The following is a 22,348-nucleotide window of genomic DNA, read 5'->3' on the forward strand; positions in this document are numbered from 1 at the left end:
GAATATGCTCATGTAGCCAAGAGCCCATATGAAAATGAAACATTTCCTTATTCGATGTAATAACGACACTTTATGGTCAGTTTTGAATTTTGTCACTTTCATCACATGACGAAGACCAGTTTGTGGCAGGCCTACAGTGAAGGGAAGGATTACCACTGACAATATATTGGTTTTAAGAAAAGTTAAGAATAAGTAAGAAATAAAACTGCTTGACTTTGCAGATAATATTATTTGTCACACAGCATCAGCGGTGGGGGTCTGTACTGGATGATACAACTGTACGATTATCATTAACTGTGATGTGTGTTATGTGAATGAAGGCCCACGTTCTTCAGAGCATGGGTCAGCGCTCACTGCTGCGCTGCACTTTGCCCAGAAGGTCGTCGTCACTCCGGGATTACGCACCTTTGACCTCGGGCACTGACAAACAGTAAGCTGCTCACTCAGATGCCAGTGCGACCAAATCCACCAGCAGCAACCGGTTTGTCACATGACTAGCGTGCAGCACTGCCCCTCTCACTCTCTCTCTCTCTCTCTCTCTCTCTCTGTCTCTGTCTCTCTCTCTCTCTCTCTCTCTCTCTCTCTCTCTCTCTCTCTCTCTCTCCTTCTCTGTGTGTGTGTGTGTGGCTTTCATTTCCGTGTTCACCGCGGGAGCGCTGAGCTGCTGAATGAGTCTCCACGGCCGCTGTGTGTCTACCTTTCACGCCGCGAAACTGCGTCGCCGTGCGGGGATCTTTCGGGCGGGGGGAGACTCACGCAATCGCATCGCCTGGACCCTCGCTGCAGCAGGACCATGCTCACGCGGGTGAAATCGGCGGTGGCCAATTTTATGGGAGGTATGATGGCTGGTGGCTCCAACGGAGACCATCCCGGCGGATCGGATCTGCCGCTGAAATTCCCGTACAGTAGACCGGAGTTCCTGGGACTCTCGCCGGACGAGATCGAGTGCTCGGCGGATCACATTGCCAGACCGATCCTCATACTGAAGGAGACCAAGCGGCTGCCGTGGTCCACCGGCTACGCAGAGTGAGTAACCTGTACGCGTCCATCTTTTCTCGCACATCCACACACAGCATCCTCAAGCAGTGGACCACTGAGATCACTCAGCAGGGCGTAAACACAAACACCAGCCGCTCCTCTTATGTTATATTATTACAACAGGCTTCACGTGTAGCCTATATTAAATGAATATGAAGCAAAGGCGGAGCAGCTGGCCTTTCCCCATATATTCCCTCAGTATGACAGGCTACCACACAATATAAACACCACAGTTTCCTATGTACAACAGACTATAATCTAGTCTCTATGGCTTTATAGGAAGACATTATTATTGTGATACCATAGCAGATGCAAAGAAGCCTACTGAAAGCTTTCAGCTGGTGTAGATTCATTGTAAGATGAGAGGTCATAATGGGTTTTTTTATATGCTGCTTCCTCAGATTAGGTTTTCTTTTAAATAGATGTAATATGCTTTATTGGCATTTACCCATAAGGCCATGCTGGAACGCTGGAACTGGAATTCGTCTCCCAGATTTCCCACCTTACCTGTTACCTGTGTGCATAGTCTTAATATTGATCATTTTGTTTGTCCCTGTAAAGCCAGTAAAACCTGATATTTAAGGATGTATTGAAAAGCAGGTTAGCTGTGTATGTTCAGTCAGTGTTTTCCATGTCAGACACTGTCTTTCTCCTCCTGCTTGATAACCTACCTGAGACCAGAATTTGCAACCGGATCTCAGATCATCTGTTGTATTATTGATATCACATCGCATCAATCCATTTGGCTCCCTGCCTCTCCTCCTGCCAGCCATCTGTGTTGTATTTTAAATGGATGTATTATAAACAGCATTTAGTTCATTGTATTGACTCATGAAAAGCTAAGTTGTTACTTATAAGCCGTGCTGTTGGTACGGGGAGTGCAGCTGCCAAAGAAAAAGAAATGGCAGAACGTGTGAAAATGCAGATGTGGTGAGATAGTTTGACTATTTTCTAACAGCGACAAACAGCAGAGGTGAGTATGGACGTATGGAGTACTTAATTTGCATGCATGTATAAGAGCAGCCTGCACAACCAAACCAGTTTGCCTTTAATTACATGTAGCTTACACAACTTTAGACGGTACACAACTCCAAAACATGACAAAGCCTTGTTCTCATCATTGTGTCTGGCCTGAGACCTCAGAGTCACAATCACTTCTACTCATACAGACCCACATAAAGTATCTGGGCGGTTACTGAGGCTGTCTCGTAGCTATTGATGCTGTTGATAGGCCGTTATGACAGAACGCCTATTTCCGACTGTTGAACCGATGATGCTGGATGTTCAGTATAAGCGCTGTGTGCAGAAACACTTAAATTCAGCTTTAGCCGTTCTGCTGTCAACAAAATTTACATGTGCAAACATTTATCATCTGAAGTCAGCCAGGGTTGTCTGCAAACATGACAGCTGACCAGTCCAGTGTCACTCCCTCAGGCAGTTGTTTCTTTGTTTGTGAGAAATAAACAGGACACAGTAACACTTTAGCACCACAGACATTAGGGTTGAAAATAACAATAATTTAGTTTTATCCATAAAATGTCACAGAATAGCGGGAAATGAGCAGCACGGCTTCGCGGGGCTCAAGCCCTGTCTACAGATTGCTAGGCCAACAGTCTAAAACTGAAAGACTGTCAGTTAAGAGCAATAAAATCCTCACATTTCAGAAGCTGAAACCACCGAATATATTCAGTACTGAAAATGGTTGTCAGTGTCATTTTTTTAGATGATCATCTAATTGATTAATTTGCTATTTCAGACATAAAGAGATCTATATGGTGTCAGCTTTTTATAGACAGAAGAAATCCTTTTGAAATTGATCAATTTTCATACACACCCTCCTCTATGCTTCCTCATGCTAATCTGCCATGGAGAGTTTTTAATCTGAAGATGGAAAAGAAAGGAGGATAATTCGCCTCACCCACTCATATATGTTCTGAAGTGGGTTGTATTTAATTTAAAAAGATAATCCTGATTTTCTTTTTCTTGCTAAAAAATCATGTTCATCATTATTTATCACATTTATTGTTATTTTATGAATTTATGAGGTTTTTTTTCTCAAAATCAACATATTTTAAACAGGATGCATAATTCTACAGGATCAGCCTCATTTCATGAATAGATATGATTCTGCTGTGTGTGTGTGTGTGTGTGTGTGTGTGTGTGTGTGTGTGTGTGTGTGTGTGTGTGTGTGTGTGTGTGTGTGTGTGTGTGTGTGTGTGTGTGTGTATGTGTGTGTGTATGTGTGTGTGTGTGTGTGTGTGTGTGTGTGTGTGTGTGTGCATGTACCAGCTTGGTGCAGCATCAGCCAGGACTCAGCCATACTGGGGATTTGTCAACAGCTGGTTGACCAGCAGGCTTTGTTGTTGTGAAATCTCACTGGCTGCGGTGAAGACCTGAACCCGTAGGAGATGATGTGATCCATACAGATCCAGTTAGGAGGGTTAACAGGGTCAGATACCAATGGATCACTCTGAAAGAAAACTGATAGATACTTGTAGTGCATCTGAAGATTTATCAGCTGGCATTGTGAGATGCTCTTTTTGCCTGATGCTATTATAGAGTTATTGCTTTTTAAATGTTCTACATATATAGTAGATGTAACAGCAATGTCTTGCTAACAGGAATAAAATAATGGATTCTTTAATTTACTTCTTTGTGCTGAAGAAAACTTGAAGGGAAACAATCAGTTGAACACATTTTAGGTTCGTGTATGCTCAACAACAGTGACATCTCAACAACTCTTGTTCGGATTGTGCAGAAATTCATGGTCTCCAGACAATGAAAACTATACTGACTTTGGTGCTCCTCTGACTTTTCCGCCAGTGAAACCAGAAGGTTGAAATTTTTGGTCTTTAATGAAATATTTCAACAACTATTGGACGGATCGCCATTAAATTTGGTGCAGATGTTCATGGTGCCCAGAGGATAAACACTATCTGATCTCCTGACTTTTCCTCTAGCGCATTCAGTCAAACTTTTAAGTGTCTTTAAGCGTGGGAGCGTAAGCATGATAGCCATTGCTATAGACATAGCTAATATAACAGCATTTATGACTAGCTAACAGTAATACAAAACAGATGCTTTGATTTGCATCTTTATATTGAAGGAAACATGATTCGAAGGGAATCTCTAAGTTGGATTAGTTTCAGTAAATATTCCAATCACACTTAGAGCTGGGAAACAGTTACTTTTAGCACTAATTAATCCACACTGTAAAACCTGTAAGATCCAGCAGGATGAACTGCACAGTACTTCTCTGTCTTGTGTTTCTCTCCCTCATCAATGAGCAGGCCTCTCTGAGCCTTTCAGCATCATCCAGGGTTATTGTGTTACTCTCACTGTGGCCCGGAAGAGCAGTTCTGCTTTATGAGGAGGATTCTGATGCACTGTCTCTCTGAGTGGGAGCACTGTCTGGTCCAGTGAGCATGATCATTTGAATGGATCAGTGAGTATTGCTCACTTGTGTCACCCTTTTCTTTCCTTGTGCAGCACACGCACAGGCCTCAATTTTGCAGACAGCCTACATTTAGCGCAGCTGTTCTCCCCAGCACCGAGCACTTTGGGTGCAGCGCTGTCATGTTGCATGTTGCTTGGTGGAGAAGTGATAAGGGAAACTTGCTCCTAATGTCACCCTGATTGATGTTAACACAGGTGTGCTCTCTCCTGGAAGTCTTTTTCCGTTTTTGGAGGGGTTCACCCTGCTGTGACTAGGTCCATTCACAAAACCAAAAAATGCAAAGGCATATACACTCAGTGGCCACTTGATTATGCACAACTGTACAATTTTAAGCAATTCAGTGCCATAAATTCAACCTTTACGATTCTGACATTTATAATCTTTGGTTCATGGTGACATTGTCGGTATTTATTACTGAGGTCATAGTTAAAGGCGGAACAGTGAAGGCAGTACGGAATAAGGGACAGTGGGCTCCACCTAATGTGTAGCTTCAGTTTGGATTGTGCTGATGAGAACAAATCAAAGCAGGCAGTTTTCTGCATAAAACACAGTAGGCGTGACACAGTGGTGAAATGATTACACCAAAGCCAGTTCTTTTTCTAAAGTGGCCTGTAGTGGAGTGGTCATTACGAACCCTTCATCAACATGAGAGATCCATCTTTGATGATGGAGTAGAAAAACTGGTTTCACCTTTCGTCCTCTCCTCCACTTTTTTTCCCTCTTCTTCAACTCCTCCACCTTGCGTGTTGGCAGAGGAGAGTAGTCGTACTGTGAGGGCAAAGAATAAGTCGTGACAAAGCTTTCCCCACCGACCCAGAACCGACAACATCACCCCTGCAACCCCAGCAGCAGCCCGATCGATGCTTTAAATCAATATGCGTGTCTGTAAGTTAAAGACTAGCACCGCCACTGCACACTGTATGTTTTGGCTGAAGGTCAGCAGACATGTATGTGCATGGCAGAAAGTTGGAAAACTCTGTGTTAGAATCTGCGGTAAGGGATCACAGACAAGAATATGGCAGCTCCAGGGTGTTTAACGGTGTGGAGTCGATTCAGGGCACGCACGTTCAAAGGATCTTTTGAAGATAAAAAGGTGCTGATAGAAGTTGTAAACTCTACAAACATGCCATAAATACCTTTGTTGTCCTTCTATTTTTATTGGAGGGGTTTTCTTCAGTCTTTTCCTTCCATTTTTAATACTCAATACTCCATTGTAAAGGAGCCAAATGAAGTCAGTGTTACACTCAAACTCTGGAGTGGAAGCACATGAGCAGCTCCTCATACATACAAAGCCTCCCAGTGCTCAGTCACATGACGCAGCACATGTTCTTGTGTTGTTTCTGCTACATCAACACGGCACATCGCTCCGAGGCAGAAACAGTGTGGTGCCGTTTCGGTTCATCGCCATCTTTCTTCATTGTGTGGCTAAAACATGAGTCACCATTGAACGAATTGCATCATGTACCACTACAATCAGTTTTTTAGTATCTTTAGTGTCTTTATCATTATCTTAAATGATGTGTTCGTGGAAACTGAGATAAGCACAGGAGGAAGAGCACGCAGCCACAAAACGTAGGAAACAAAGACAAAAACTGGGATATAAGAAGGATTATCTAATAATAGATTTTATATGCCATAAAGAAGTTATTAGTGACATTTCAAATTACCATTGTAAATATTAAGGAATATGTGTGAATGTACAACAAATACTAATAATATCAAAAATATGGCCACATTTATGTGTCAACAGGGGTCATGTGTTGCATGTACAGACAGATTTAACATGAAAAAAAAAAACTAACCTTAAAATGTGTTCATCTGGAAATGGGGTTGCTGGCATGGAGCTTTGAACAGGATTTGATTAAACACATAAAAGAGAATGGGAGCTGAGGGCTGCATGAAAATAGAAACTCAGTTATGGGCACTGCAGTGTTTCAATAGCCAACCTAACAAGCTATAATTACCTGGGCTTTGTGAGCAGTGTGTTTTGTAGTAGTCATAGCCTCCAGGTTCTTCCACAGCTTGGCATCGATTATGTGTGTTTTGGTTGTACAAGAAGATGGCAACAAAGAATAATCCACAACACAGCAAGGGTTCACTTTTCAAAATGGAGACCAGTATTACTCTCTAGTAAGTATTACTGAAGTATTGTTGTATACTGATCTATACAACTATTTTATTGCAGTTTAAGCTGCTTATTATTTCTGCAAAATAACAAATTAATTGTATAATAGTACAATTATTAAGTATTATGGAAATATGTAAATGTATGATGTCAGTGCACCTTAAACCACCTTGGGGTTCCTGATAACATTGTTGGAGCAAAACTTCACCTCAAGTGTTACTGAGAAACTGAAAAATCCCCAAACCCAAAGAAGGAGCGCTGTAGATTACAGCTCTGACAGGGTAATTAAGGTCATGCCATTGTCTCAAATGAGAAAAAATGAGATGAGGTAAGTGAATGCGACAGCTCTGCTCTCGGATACTGCTCATGCCTCAGGGTGTGGACGGCTTTTCCTCTCATATCGGAGATGAAAGGCTGGAAAGCTCCACTGTTGTTAATCTTGTGATCTTCCAGGGTCAAATGAACGTCACTCCCTGCAGTGCTTCGGTCACAGACATGCATGATGGTGCTTGAAGTTTGTGGCCTCTATGGATCATATGAAGTTAGGGAAATGAGTTAGCCATTAACAAGATCTCACACACGTACACTGTAGACTTTATATTACTGTTGAGCATTTTTTCAGAGCATACCGTCATTTCATGAGCACAGGAAGTGACTCAAGTATACTTAAGAGCAGGCAACTTTCTTAATGTATGACACTAACAAATTTGACTGGTTTGACTTTCTGACAACAAAGCATGTGAATGCAATGCTGATTCTCAAATGTCCATCACCCCACAGTAATAAAGTAATCAACAATTAATTAACTTAATTAATTAAATGTTTACTGTGATTAACTATCCATCTCCGGCAGGGTTCAGGTCTCTCTAAGTTCATTTTAAAAGTGAACGGAAATCATCTAAGATCATTTAGTGTGCTGTGGACAGTAGCCTGCAGTAATGTGCAATAAAAATGGCAACTTGGTTTTAAATATGAACCATTTTTCAACTTAAAATAATGAGTCACATCACAGTTAAAGATAAAAACAGAACTGACCTTGTCAGAAATGAGTAATAGCTTAACCCTGAAAAACTATGTGGACGTAAGACTTGATTAACAGTGGCATTTTCATTGTCAGTGTCTTGCACCACTATAATCACCATTTTAGTATAGTCTTTATCATTATCTTGAATAATCTGTTTGTGAAAACTGAGATAAGCACAGGAGGAAGAGCATACAGCCACAATCAAAGACAAATACAGTGAGATATAATAAGGATGATCCAGTAGTAGATGTTATATGCCATAAAGAAATTATTACCAACATTTCTAATTATCATTGTAAATATTCAATGTGTAAAATCGCATAGAAATACAAAGGAAGGATGTGTGAATGTACAACAAATACTAATAATATCAAAAAATCCCAAAAACCCATTCACAGGCAAAACAAGCAAACATCCTCATTCTGAAGCTTTTTCATCGTCTTCATCAGTGAATGGTGTGTGCACCGTTGGCATGGAGGAATGAGTAATGAAAACTGAGTCGTCTCCATTACGACTGAGACGACTCGAGATGTGGTTGAAAGCCAGAGAAAAAGGATACCGCTACAGCTTATTGTTGTGTAAATATAAAAATTGTTATAAAACAAGAGTCGTCCCTATTTTTCCTTACATTTGCCTTCTGGAGAGAAAAAAAAAAAACACAGGTGGAACTAATGACGTTAACGACGGGTCCCCTCCAGCAACTACTGCAGCGCAGCAATTATATAATGTTATTAGCAACACCTGTGTTTGACAGGTCAGAATGTCTACTGAACTCCACATTTTCCCCCCATCGCTTTGTTTGCACCTGTGCGGTTTGGGAGCCACTGACTTACAGTAAGAAGATGTATAAGAAAAGAGATTTTCCAGGCTTTTAGTGTTAGTGCTTTTAAGCCACACATATGGTCACACTGTAGTATTTGAGGTCATAGGGTGACAGTCCAGGTTTAATATAAAATAGGTGTCATGTACATGTAGCCATATGATGTTTGCATTTTTCTGAGCTTTTACTGCATTTCTGCTTGTTTGCAAAGTGTTGATGTAGGGCTGCAGCTAAGTTATTTACACTGTAAGTTAATGAGTTGATTAGTTTTCCAATTAATGGGGTAATTATTTAGTCTAATAAATGTCAGAAAATGATGAAAAATAGCCTACCTGTCACAATTTCCCAGAATTGGATTTCCAAATAAGAATTTATAATTCAAAGCAGGTGTGTGGCGATATACTGGTATTAATGATAATAGTGATATTTAAGAAATGAAATATTGATACCATGTTACACATTGGATAATATTATGATGGCAGATGTCAGGCCTAGTGTATCTTTTATTTATCAGTTCATCTGGTTGCCTTTTCACTATCCATTAAGGGTAATTGTTATTTTTCTACAGTTATGGTTACACACTCTCCACCTCCCGACCATAGACTGTAGCTATAGAGACCAAAACCATTTTCTGCACCAGGCTGTACACATGTTTATTTCTGCTCTAAAGTTGGACATTTTATTTAACAAGGGAGTCTATGAGGATTGACTCACTTTTGGAGCCAGCCTCAAGTGGCCATTCAAAGAAGTACTGTTTTTGGCACTTCTGTGTTGGCCTAATTTTTCAGCCCTGGAGGTTGCTGCTTTCTCCCTACACTCGTATTTGAGTCTAATTCATTTACCAAATAAGAGACAAAACACACAATAAACAAAGTTAAAGAATTTGATGAAGCATTGTTATTAGTTTTTGTGTTTGTTTGTTTTCAAATTTTCTGTATTCCTTTGGCCAAACTCTGATATCATGACAGCTCAAAAATATTCAGTATTCATGTCACTGACAGTAAATTAAAGCAAGGAAACACGACAAATCTGAGAAACAGGAGACAGTAAATGTTTGACATTTGCTCCCGACCAATGATTCAATAAGAAATAGATTTTGATTTTCTCAGTTAATCAACTTCTTAGCACTATTCTGATACAAAGTGAGCCTCATGCCTCATGTACTTCATAGCTGCTGTAGCTGTGTGGGAAAATTAAACAAGTCTTATTGACACACTACAGGGGGCCTTTACTAGTTTTTAGGGGTGGTTATGGTGAATAGCACATTGTGTAAGACAGCAATTAAAATCAATCTTCCTGAGTGAAGGTCTGCCCAGCGAGTATCAGTTTTACGACCCACAGTGTTTTCTTAGCTGGAGACGGAGGGTCTCTGCTCTGCATGTTCATCCCCGTGACCAATTAGGATTATTTATATAGGATCCTCCATAGGGAAACAGTCATGGCTGCCTCTCACATCGCAGATGATTGAGAATAGCTTGACTTGATGTATATGTTAATGTATTTAAGCACGTTAAGAAATTTCAAATGATCTTTTTGTATCACATGTTGACAGAAGAAGCAGACAAGTAAAAAGTGACAGGATTTCCACAAAAAATAGATATTTATATTTCACATTTTGTTCCTGCAGGTCCCTTGCTAATTTAACCTTGTGTTCTCTAATTTCATAAACTACAACAGTATATTTGCACAGCTTTAATAGGACCACTGTAGACCTAACATCTCCTACGGTGTGGCTAAATTAAGAATGCCTGGAGTATTGTTAAGCAGCGGGTGCTTGTCCCTGACTACAGCCGCTCTCAGCAACAGCAGCAGCAGCAGCACACCATCTGCCAGGTGTTGTATAATGCAGTATTTATGTGTCTTCCTGTCCTCTGCCCTACATGCGTGGGACTCAAATTGAAATCTGTATTTAAAGTTTGTGTATCGGCTGACATTAATTCACCTTATCTCGGTGTGTTTAATGCAGAAAACTGCCGTCATGCAGTCGAACCCTTAAACAGAAGTTTGGTTTTATAGTCCTAAGAACATCACATGGATGAAAGGTCGTCCTCTAGCCCCCCGTATCTGCTGAATCAACAGCCATGTGTCCAGTAGATGCGTTGAGCAAGAGTCCCTTAGATTACCTGCATCAGTGTATCATCCTCCAACATTCGGGAGATTAGTATCTTAGTAAAAAATAAATGCACGGCTGAAAAGTGAAATCAAAGACACAGCTGTTACTAAACTGTTTTCCCGGATATAGGGGCGTACTTGACGTGATGTGAGTGAAGATGACAACTGATGTCTTGGAAATAGTTCATCCCTCAGGCTTTGTTAGGAGTTTTTTTTTTTTTTTTTTTTTTAGTATATATTAAATTAAAGGAATCTAAATTCTACATCAAAGTATTATTTTCTATTTTATTATAGGATTGAATTATGATTATATACTGCACATATATTTTGGATAACACTATATACTTTCATATAATGTATATTGTATTTCATAATTATAGTTGTACACTTATGTATATCATGAATAGTCCACACATCATGCTTGCCAAAGTTGTTTTAGCCATTGGGTTTTGTAATGTCATTGCTCCAGATTCTTCAATGTCTTGTTTTATCTTTACTTTATTCATTCAGATTGTTTTTATTATCTCTTTGTCTCTTATCTTAGATGTCCTGTTAAGATAGCTTAAAGCTTAAAGCCCCTTTTCTGTGTCCTGTTATCTCTGTTTAGAGTGATCAATGCAGGAAAGAGCACGTTAAACGAAGACCAGGCCTGCTGTGAAGTGCTGGTGGTCAAAAGGAGACCTGCAGGAAGCTGCACACCCAACCGGACCCCCATGACCCGCAGGAGGTCCTCCCTGCCAAACGGAGAGGGCCTGGGCCTCCGGGAGAACCTGGTGAGTCAAACTGATCAGGAAATATTCAACGTTTCCACCATATACCACCAAGTCATGTTGTTCTTTAAAGTCTTATATTTTTAGAGCAAAATTTTTAAATAAGAAAAAATACAAACTGAATGTTAGGCTGCATCTTGAGAACTTAAAATAAAATGCTCTTTTCCTGGAGCAAGCAGCTGAGCCATCTCTTTGATAAAATGTTATCGCACTTGAATGTAGTGGATGTAGTCCTTGAATGTCCCCCAGGGGCCTGTTGTTGGGACCCACTGTCCCTTGCCTTCATCCTGTCCCATCAGCAGTTTATTGGGACATACAGCGTCCTTTACACAGCACTGTGGCCTTCAGCTGCTCTTGACAGCCACTAACACTGGAAGGCAAATGTGAGTGTGTTCACTCATAGAAAGACACAAAGAGGATTTTTAAGTTAACCTTGTGTGCTTTTGCAAATACAGTATGACGTGTATAAAAGAAAACTACATCATTATGGGATGCAAAGTCACTGCCTTTATACGGCAGTGTACTACATTAATGCAGCATACTGGCGGACTTAATTCAGTCACTGACAGCATTTGCTCTGTCGCCTTTTAGCTACAAGGCTGAAAAAACAGCTAATCTACTGATATTTATCTCCTGTGTTTCACTTTATCTGTCTGATCTGACATGCAGTATTTCCTCATTGAACAGTTCTTTCCAAAGTAATTTAATTTCCAAAGACGATGCATATCTATATAAAGTAACACTGCTGCTAAAAATTTCCTCTCAGCCCACCAGCACTTTACTCAGGCCCACCCAGAGCCTACAGGAAACTCATGCAAGTACCTCATGACTCACTACTGCAGTTATACTAGACCAATAAGAGTAGTGTAGAGCCTTTCTAGTGCTCTTAGCTTCCTTCATAGGCTCATGTTGTAGAATCGGCATGCACTATATTTAGAAAACCCTAGCTGAAGTGTCTGCAGAAATATGCGAAAGCAATGATCTGCACTCAGTGACCAGAAAAAATGCAGAAGTCAGCCCTCCCTTTTTCACTTTACATCTATGTCACGGCATAATGAGATGTATGCAACTCCAAGCAACTTCATGACTACATTGTATATGACGTCATCACTAAGAGTGGAGTTAAATCGCTATCTCACAGACTTTGAAAAAGCAGGACCACTGGTTCCAGGAGGGCGGAGGATCAGAGAGTTTCTGCACTTTTTGAAGGCGGCAAACTCAAAGGTGTGTGATGAATGAACCAGATCACAGGAGACTTTGTCTGAACATCATGTGGGAGGAGGCACTTTGTAGATGGACTCATGGGACAGTATCCAGGTCTGGATCAGACAGTTTTTCATGACGGGTCTGTTAAAACCTGCAAATTGAAGCACTGATGCCAGAGGAAATATTAACATCATAGTGCAACAAGTTCATCCAGGAAGTGTATGATCAGAAGATGTCATTGAACTGGCCGCTGCGGTTCCCTGAAAGCACCGATGGGATACATTTGAATACAGTTTCTGCAGAAAGGAGCTTTCACCCATTAACATTGCGTAATGTGAAGCACTAAAGCCTGCATGAGTCAGCTTCCTGTCTGAGTCTCTGCCATGATTTGTGGCTGGACTCATGGCTAAAGTTGGTCCAGTGTGCTATTAAAGTGGGTTTTTTTGTATCCTTCTGGTCACTGACAGTATACATCAGCGGTTCCCAACCTTTTTGGCTTGTGGCGCTTTATGCAACATCTATTTATGACCTCCTGCTACGGACTGCGAACTGTATGAAAAAAGCAATGATTAAGTAAAAGAAATTTGTATAGGCAAAAGGTTTTTTCTCTTATTTCCCCCTGAGATTTCCATTATCTTTGCACCCGTTGGTGGGTCCAAGCCCCCGGGTTGGGAACTACAGCTGTACATCATAGCACTGCAAAGGGAATGGATGCTTGGAATTGCCCTACATTCACACTTTTATAAGTCTGGATCAAGAGTCATTTCATTTAATTGATTTGATAACAAAATATACTGTATCATGTGTGTCTTAAATTCATCATAAACTCAACTCAACTCAAACAGTAATGGATGAGGCTGTTTTCCAGGTATTTTGTTAGAAAGCTTATTAGAACCTAGATTTAACCTGCTGAAATCAGCTTTTTGTAGAGAAACTGTTGAAGAAACTAATTCATATTGGAACCAAAGGAACAATAAATTATTTTCAGTGGACTGCTTCTTATCTGACCATCCACACACTGACTTATTATGATTGTTACGGTGTGAATGTGGGATCAGATAAAATGTTCTGATCACACCTTGTAGATTCAAATATTGACACAACTGACTAATGAAGCCGTGTTTGACTCTCACCCGTATCCAGGAAAGCTCTGAAGACCTAACCTTTCACTACTGGGCGTTGTTCGATGGCCACGCCGGCTCTGGGGCGGCTGTGATGGCCTCCCGCCTTCTCCATCATCACATTGCTCTGCACCTTCAGGAGGTGCTGGAGATCCTCTGCACTCCAAACCTGCTACCCCCCACATGCCTGGGTGAGGAACCCATCAATCACCACCTCACCCCGACGTCGCAACGCGCCCTTACCAGGGCTGCCTCTCTCCGGGGCGCCGCGGGGGCTCCAGGTTCACCCAGCACCCCGCCCACACGCTTCTTTACTGAGAAGAAAGTTTCACATGAGAGCCTGGTGATCGGAGCCATCGAGAATGCCTTCAAAGACATGGTAAGAGGCACGTTCTTGGTAAGAAGTAGGAATATGAAAGTTTTGGGGTTTTTTTATTAAAAGGTCTTTGATGAACTTTCCAATAAAATGAAAATACTACGCACAATTTAAATCACAGAGCGTGGTGCTACTAATCCTCTAGCACAAAGAAAAAGGGAATTCCACCTCAGACAATCTTAAAGACACTGTCCCTGATTCTGTTTCTGTGTCCGCTTCTGCCCCCAAATCTGGTACTGGCCTCTCCGCTCAACTTTAATGTTCCATAAAAAGTGAGCTGGAAGCAAATTTAGAGATTTGATGGCACGTTTCAGTCCTTTATCAAAATCAGAAGGTGTATCTTTAAGCCTTTGGTTTTCTAATTATTCATATATTAAGGATCAACACATAATTATGGATGATAAATATTTATGTTGTACAAAATTGTGTATTTCTTTCAGTGAGGTTCTTAGGTTTGCATCTCTCTTGAGGAATATTGGATAGTTAAATCTTTATAGGCCTCTTAAACACTTTTGAATGAAACTATTTGAAAATCATTCTTGTTGAAAGGTTCGCTGCTCATATCACACTGAGCCCATTAACTGTGATGAGGACTCACAAGCAGGTATTTCTACACACTTTATTAACAGGTCAAAAAGGTTGGAAACTTCTGCTTTAAGATGATATAGTATAGTATGCCATCATTATTCTGTGGACTGTTGGCCTTTATGCCATGTCCGGCTGCCTTCAATATCGCTGTATTGCTGCTTCACTTAGTTATTTCCTATATTTCCCAGGTGAGTCATGTCCTTCACTATGAAAGGGTGTTGCTGAAAAAGAAAAACGCACATTTTTGCTGCCTGAAGTGACAAATTTCTGTTAACTCCCTGTTAAATCCAAATAAGTTTTTCTTTGCATACATTTTCCACTGACCTTATGCACACACACAACAGGACTAGTCATTTAGTTCACATTTATCAGTAGCTGTGCACACAGATCATTCAGTATGCTTACTTAACATCCATTAAACTCTAATTGCTCTCTAAGTCAACTGATATTGATTCACTGCAATTAGAGGGTCAAACAAAATGCACATAGGCATCCCAGTTTTCTGCTATTGGTTAACAAAGATAAGCGTACACACATGAAACATTTTCCTGTTGAATTTGAGTACATGTATACACAGACACTCCATATGATGTTTTTTATACAATGCAATAAATAAAGTTTATCACAAACCATCTTGATAGGCACTGCTCCTTCACCTGTCAACCAAGTGCGAGCAGTGGTGGTGGGCGGGGCATAAGGCCTGATCCAAAATTTCTCAATGAGGAAGTAAATGTGCTTCAACAAGATCCCCAGTTTTCCATTTTTTTTCCCATTTTATGTGAGAGAACCATATTAAACAAAATATTTAATCATAGCAGAGGATTTTTACATAGTTTAAAACATGTCTGGAGAGGAACTTTAAAATAACTCTTCACGCAAACTATATTTTTTGTGTATCACTCATTCCCCGTCGGCTTGAAAAGAGTTTCTTTCTGTCAGCTTGGATTATTTCAGTTACAATTCATTCAAAGTTTCCATGATAGAAAAAACAAACTTCGAAACATCGAATCACTACTTCAGCATAATCCGCCTCTGCTGTCCATCTGTGTGTATGTTCCAAGCAGTCAGTATTTCACCACACATGATGACCATCTGACTGTTTAGTGACTGTTTATACAGCTATCGAGGCCAGAATCAGAGAAGCAGCGTTTGATACTCCAAAAGTTTTAGGTATTAAGGTGTTTACTGTACTGCTGTAAGTTGATATGGACTCGTCTGGAGTGTCATTCTCTTCTGTCAGCTCAGAGAGATGAGTAGGTGTGTTACCAGCTGGGCGAAGGTGACGTGGTGCGTGAGGTTGAGGTGTGATCACACAAAATAAACTGTACGATAACTCAGTCGCAGTCAATAAACAGCCTCTCAGAGTCAGGAGAAATGATGCACTGTTCCCCTCTGGCTGCTGCAGGTCACACACACTTACCTGTGCTGCGAGCTGATGCTGGAGATTTAACTCATGCAGAGGCCAAGACATTGAGACCAGAACCAATCAAAACAGTGCGGGCCTGCCTGCTTTGAAGGGGACAGGTCAAAGGTCACTGGCCGCAGTTTCAACATCAGGGCTTTGATCAACAGTTTGTCCTGACTTGGTCGTTACATTGGGAGATTAAAGTTGCTCTAAATGAAAATTAATTTATTTTCTGTCAGTCGACTAATTGACTAGTTTTAGCTGAGACAACATATGCACATGATTGCAAAGTAAAGAACTAAAGCAGTATGGCAAATACAGAGGCCCCTATGCGATAAAATAAAAATAAGAAAATACATGAAAATATATTTACAAATAAATAAATAACATCTATTTAGTATCTATGTTGTCTTGCTGTTGTAAAACCCACCCATCTGGCTTTGCAAGGTTAAAACAGACGCTCTGAATTATATTCCAGTAATGCTTGACCAACATCAACACATCACCAGGTTTTTGCTAAAAGCTAACATCTGTTTTGTGGGTGAGATCATTCAGGGAGGATAAATTAGATGTTTATGAAGGGCGGTGCAGATCAATCTTCAATCCCATTAGAAAACACCATTAATCCTGGTGCTTCCTTGTTTTAACCACTAGATGGCAGTGTGCAATTATCTATGTTTACCAAAGCTGTATAATATGATAAGATGAATTGTTCCACAGAGTCATGAGGACTGTGTTTTTAATTACTTATGATAATAACAGAACTGCTGTTGGACAGTGTTGTACTTTCACACTAAAATTAGTTTAAACTATCATGGCAGCAATCAGCAGAAATCCAGTTTTTGAGAAGAGTCCAGATCATCGGATATTAAAATTATGGTCTACAGCTTACCTGCAGTACATATCATGACTTTACAGTGCAATAGTTTCTCTTTCTTTTGCTTTCTTTTTCCTTCTCTATTCATCTTTTTCTAGTCAGAAACATATCTGCCCACGACTCCTAACAGTCAGCAAACATCTATGTCTCTCTCTGCCTCCCCTCTCTCCTCTCATGTGCCTCTCCAGCTCTTTATCCAGTTTTGAATCTGCACTTTTTCTACCTTGTGCACCCTTTCTTTCTTAAAGGGTAATTGTACTGAAATCCACCATTTCAAGCATTGGAGCTGAGGTCACAGTATCTTTCACTCTCATACACCTAATCCTACAGCTACAAAACTGTCTAATGGTGGTCTAAAATTGTTCCTCAGAGAGCGATATTTTAAAGCATATTTCCAGCTGATTGTTCAGTGTTTTACTAATTTGTTTTTCCAGGTGGTTACAGCATTTTTTTTCTCACCTATGAGCTCTAATTACAACACCTACTTTCCTCCGCAGCTGTCATTTATTTTAATTTGAGTAATTGTTACAGAGAAATTAGATGCACTCTGCTTCAAATGATACACATTTCTGCTTGGAACAAAAAAAAAACTGTCACTTCCACTTTTTATGAGTGACTACCCAAAAGCCGATTTTGGCAGACTCTCACCCCTAAAAGCCCCCCTTATTTTTTAATGAAGCTCATTCTTTAAGAAAATGGGAAATGTCAGAGAGTCTTGGGAAGGTTTGTCGCTCTAAATCTCTGTCTCAGAAGTTCACCGAGCCTCTGTATCTTATCAGTGGTGATCCACCTTTAATTCCCCTCTGACACGACTCACTGCATTCCTATGAAAGTGACTGGGTTGTGTGGACTTGCTGCTCAGGCCCGATAAACACTCAGGGATGTATAAACATAAAAAAAGTAACTCAGAATCATATCACTCTGAGCTGTTTTTTGGGCCTGGACAGAAATAAGAGGGGATGAGATCTCTGGCCTCGTCTGACCCTCTGCAGTGCAATTTAGTTACATTTAGCCCGTGGGCTTGGTGCTCTGTGTGTGTGTGTGTGTGTGTGTGTGTGTGTGTGTGTGTGTGTGTGTGTGTGTGTGTGTGTGTGTGTGTGTGTGGTGTGTGTGTGTGTGTGTGTGTGTGTGTGTGTGTGTGTGTGTGTGTGTGTGTGTTGTGTGTGTGTGTGTGTGTGTGTGAGTGTGAGTGTGAGTGTGAGAGAGAGACCAGGTTGAGCTTGATACATATCTTCCCACCATGTGAGTGTTTTAGAGCTCAGTTTATGATGATCAGGAATAGGAAACAGTCTGACTAGCCTATAAAGCTCAGTATCTGCCACATTATATGGTATGTAGTTTATCTGTACAAAAGCCAAAGTGTAACAAGAGCAACCTCATCACTGTGTGGTTGCACAGTAAACAGAGGAGACTCAGGAAGTCGCTGCTCCCGGCCAAGAAACAGTCTTGCACAATACCCTGTCTAAAACTACAATGTGTCGTCTTTACATTTGTCCATTTTTGCGCTGGATTAAACAAACAAGACATAATTAATATCTGTGAGCTTTAGAGGTGCTGTTAGGAAGATGTTGTTCCTTCTAGACAAGGCCAAACTAACTGTTTCCCCATTTACAGTCTTGCTAATGCTAATTTAGCTAACTAGATGCTGGCTGTAGTTTCATATTTATCATCAAATCATAATAATGTTATTAAGTTCAACCTCCTCATTTAACTCTTTGCTAGAGAGGAAATAATATTTTGCTAAATATCAAACTATTCCTTTAATTAGTGATCTTTATAGGTGTTGGTGTGCTTATTTTTGAACAGTGGAAAGAGCCAGCTAGCTGTTTCCCCCTGCTTCCACTTATGCTAAGCTAAGCTAATCACCTCCTGGCTTCAGCCGTGGCAGACGTGAGGTATCAATTTTCTCTCTCTCAGACAGAAAGCAAATAAGCAAGTTCTCGAATTACACTAATCCATTTTCAGGTCACTGTTACTAAGTTTTTACCATGAGGTAGCCATGTTGTTAGGCATTGGCCTTCAGGAAATGAATGCATTATTTAAACCTTTTTACACTCTAAGTGTATTTCTTGTGTTTTTTGTTGTGTGGTATGAGGAGTAGTCTAGTTGTCAGAGCGTATGTTCTCATCAGTGTCTGTTTGTTGGTTTGGTGGTTTGTTTGTTTGTTTGTTAGCAGGATTGCCCAAAAAGTAGTGAAAAGTGCTTTGCATCAAACCTGGCTGAGGGATGGCACATGGACCAGGGAAGAACCCATTACATTTTAGTGCTCATCTGGTTAAAGGGGTGGATCCAGAAATAGTTTTTATCACTTTAACATTGCAACATTGCATTTTTCAACATTTTTGTCTATTTATCAGGAAATAATGTACAAATCTTGATGTAAAATATCAGACGCATAAATGGTGTTGACATCTAGTCTTTGTACAGTGTGTTTGGCCTGCTGAGTGTAATTCTAGTTAATCATTCAATCCAGCCATTCTTTTTCTACATTTTCTCTCCCTGTACATCTTGGTCTACATTGGTGCCTGAACAAGTTGTCAGTCTATCACAGGTTAATAATTGAATATTGAATATAATATATAAATACTTAAAGTCTAAGAGGTATGGTGTGTGACTGTGTGTTGGCAGAGGCTTGTAGTTACAAATAGCTAATTTTTGAAAAGATTTTTTTTGAAAAGGTCCTTTTTACCCTCATAAACAACTTACAGTATATGCCACTGCTTTTGCTAATTAGTTAAAAATGATTCATTCTGTTAATTACCTGTCTCACTGTTTCATCAGAGCTTTCCATCCCTTGCAAACCTCTGTCGAAGCCATCGCTGTTCTCAGAGTTCATTTTTCTGTTCCTTTGTTTGGATCTAGTAGCTTTAGGCGCTCCCATTCTTTCTGCAAACTCATGAACCAGGTAACATCGTAGACAACAGAGAGATTTTCTTTTTTGGTCTATTCTGTAAGTCCCCGTGGAATACAGGGCTTTCATGACAAAACCATGTTAAATAAAATTGTTAATTTTAAAAGTATGAAGCGCCTACTGTGAGTTTTGCAACAAATAAGGTGTCTAAAATTTTTATTTTTATTTTTTTTGCATTTGTGTTTCCTTGAGTCAGTCTCTTTCACTGCATTAAGATACAATTAATGCAATTGTGTGGGTGTGTGCTGTATGAAAGTTTTTGTGTATGTCTGAGCTGTATTTTAATGTCCTTGATTTTTTTTTTCCTGAGCATAGTCATTTGGATTTCAATGGAATTATAGTGGAATTTGATAAATTCTCCTCCTTCCTTGTTGCTAGAGTGGCAGATTTTTTTTTCTTAGGTGAACGACTACTTCATTTACAGTCAGTTTTTATTATAAAGGCTGATATGATTAAGGACTTCAGAAATTGGGAAATTCCTGATTTGTTAGTCCGACCTTGTGGTATTTCTTGGTCTTTAAAGGACACAAACACTTTAGTTTGAAGGAGTGCAGCAAGCGTGTTTGCAGTGGCAGTTTAGTAGAATGAGATGTGTATGTTTGAGCGTTGCATGTCTCTGTCTCTTTCTGCCTGTTGTTCGATTCTTCCTGGTGGAAGTGGAGAGGAGAAAGGTGTAGATGTTTATGCAGGCATTTTCATTATTAAAGACTTTGCCTGCAGCGAGAGGTATTGGATACAGTGAGGATAAATATGTATGGCTGGCTATGGATTCATAATTCATTCAGTGTGAAGGACACATTTGTTCACCTCCCTCCCACTCAAGTCACACACACACACACACACACACATGTATCTGTCCTCTATACACCTTCATGCCCTCTCACTCCTGAGAAATGTGTTGCTTCTTCAAGCAGACAGTAGCAACATTGGTGTGTGTGTGTGTGTGTGTGTGTGTGTGTGTGTGTGTGTGTGTGTAGTAGAGTGGAAGGTTACAGAAACTCACACATGCATGTACACACAGACTTTCTAAAGTCTTATACAAAGAGTACACAGACACACACACACATGCAATCGGATTCACACACACACCCATCTTTCATCCAGACACAAACACACACATATTGATAGACACAGTGTACACACACACACACTACAGTCCACTGTTGTTCCCTGATCAGATATAATCACATATGTACACTTACGGTAAACACACACATATTTGCAGAGTTGCAACCAGATGGAGGTCGTCAGCAGCACAGCAGAAGGTGATGCGCTTTAGCTGGGGTGAACATCCATCCTGGGAAAACGTGTCAAGGCTGGACTCACTGCAGACGTCTTCACCCAACATTTTTCATCCCACTCAGTCTGTTGATAGTGATGGAGGGATGTGAGGGAGGCACCCCGGGCGTCGTCCGTTCTCCTGGCCTCAGTTCTGCCATGAGAGGAGCTGCTAACGTCAGATCAGCACCAGCCAGAGAGAGAGAGAGAGAGATAGCGAGAGAGAGAGAGAGAGAGAGAGAGCAAAGAAGGGTTAAACCAAGAGTGAGCAGCTTGGTTCAAATTTATGTTAGCGTTTTGATTAATTCACTGACAGGTTAATTATTCATCCAATTAATGAACTAATAGTGTGGGTTTTTTCAAATCATTCTTTTGGTTTAATTAGCACCAAATTAATCTGGGCTAATTAACTGGTGTAATAACCAGCAGTCCCTCCAAACTTTCTCTAATGTCCTTTTTGGTTTCCATTTTGTTTTATTGCTTCTTGACTTATGGCACTCTTGATAAATTAATCCATTATGTGGCTATAATTAATAATCATGCATCATGGCAGGTTTTAAATATGAAGGAAATGCTTTACTCAGCATCAGGCTTTAATACTATGTGCCGCTGCGTGATAGGAAAAACTTTTTGAAGGCTGTGATGATTAGAAACATGATTATTTCCAGAGGATGTGTGTGTGTGTGTGTATTGTGTGCTCTCATCAGAGGATTAATGTGTGTGTCTGTGTTTGTGTTCAGGATGTACAGATAGAAAAGGAGAAGGCAGTCTACAACATCTCAGGCGGCTGCACTGCTCTGGCGGTTGTTTATTTAGACGGAAAGCTCTACGTTGGGAACGCAGGGGACAGCAGGTGAGATACACACTCACACATGCAAACCATACGTAACGCACAGGCCACGTGACGTTATTTTTTTTTTTCCTTCTCTGTCGTGAAGTGTCCCGTCTTCTTCCTCGTCTTATCGTGTCCCGCAGCCAGCAGGAGCAACACTGACCCAGCTTAAAGTAACAGAGATGTGTTTTGTCTGCTCCTCACCCTCAGAGCTATCATTATCCGGGCCAGGGAAGTCATCCCCATGTCAGCAGAGTTCACGCCAGAGTCAGAGAGACAGCGACTGCAGTTCCTGGTAAAGAAAAAAAAAAAAAGAAACAACCTTTCTCAGCTCTTTTTTTTTTTTTTGAGAGCACAGCTGTCAGATATTAGCAGAGCTGACCTCCCCTCCCGTTGAGACACTGGCTA

General features: G+C 40.5%; 1 protein-coding gene across 1 annotated transcript in view; it reads left to right on the top strand.

Annotated features, from left to right (window-relative positions):
* Positions 1–611: 611 nt before the first annotated feature.
* ppm1h (protein phosphatase, Mg2+/Mn2+ dependent, 1H) overlaps positions 612–22,348 on the top strand; it is a 35,721-nt gene continuing 13,984 nt past the window's right edge. Inside the window, exons 1-5 of the mRNA XM_056387687.1 lie at positions 612–1,026; positions 11,184–11,349; positions 13,696–14,052; positions 21,849–21,961; positions 22,151–22,235. Coding sequence (XP_056243662.1) covers positions 794–1,026; positions 11,184–11,349; positions 13,696–14,052; positions 21,849–21,961; positions 22,151–22,235 — 954 coding nt within the window. The 5' untranslated portion in view covers positions 612–793. The remainder of the gene's footprint in view (positions 1,027–11,183; positions 11,350–13,695; positions 14,053–21,848; positions 21,962–22,150; positions 22,236–22,348) is intronic.

This window comes from Seriola aureovittata, chromosome 10, assembly GCF_021018895.1.
Source record: "Seriola aureovittata isolate HTS-2021-v1 ecotype China chromosome 10, ASM2101889v1, whole genome shotgun sequence".
NCBI lineage: Eukaryota > Metazoa > Chordata > Actinopteri > Carangiformes > Carangidae > Seriola > Seriola aureovittata.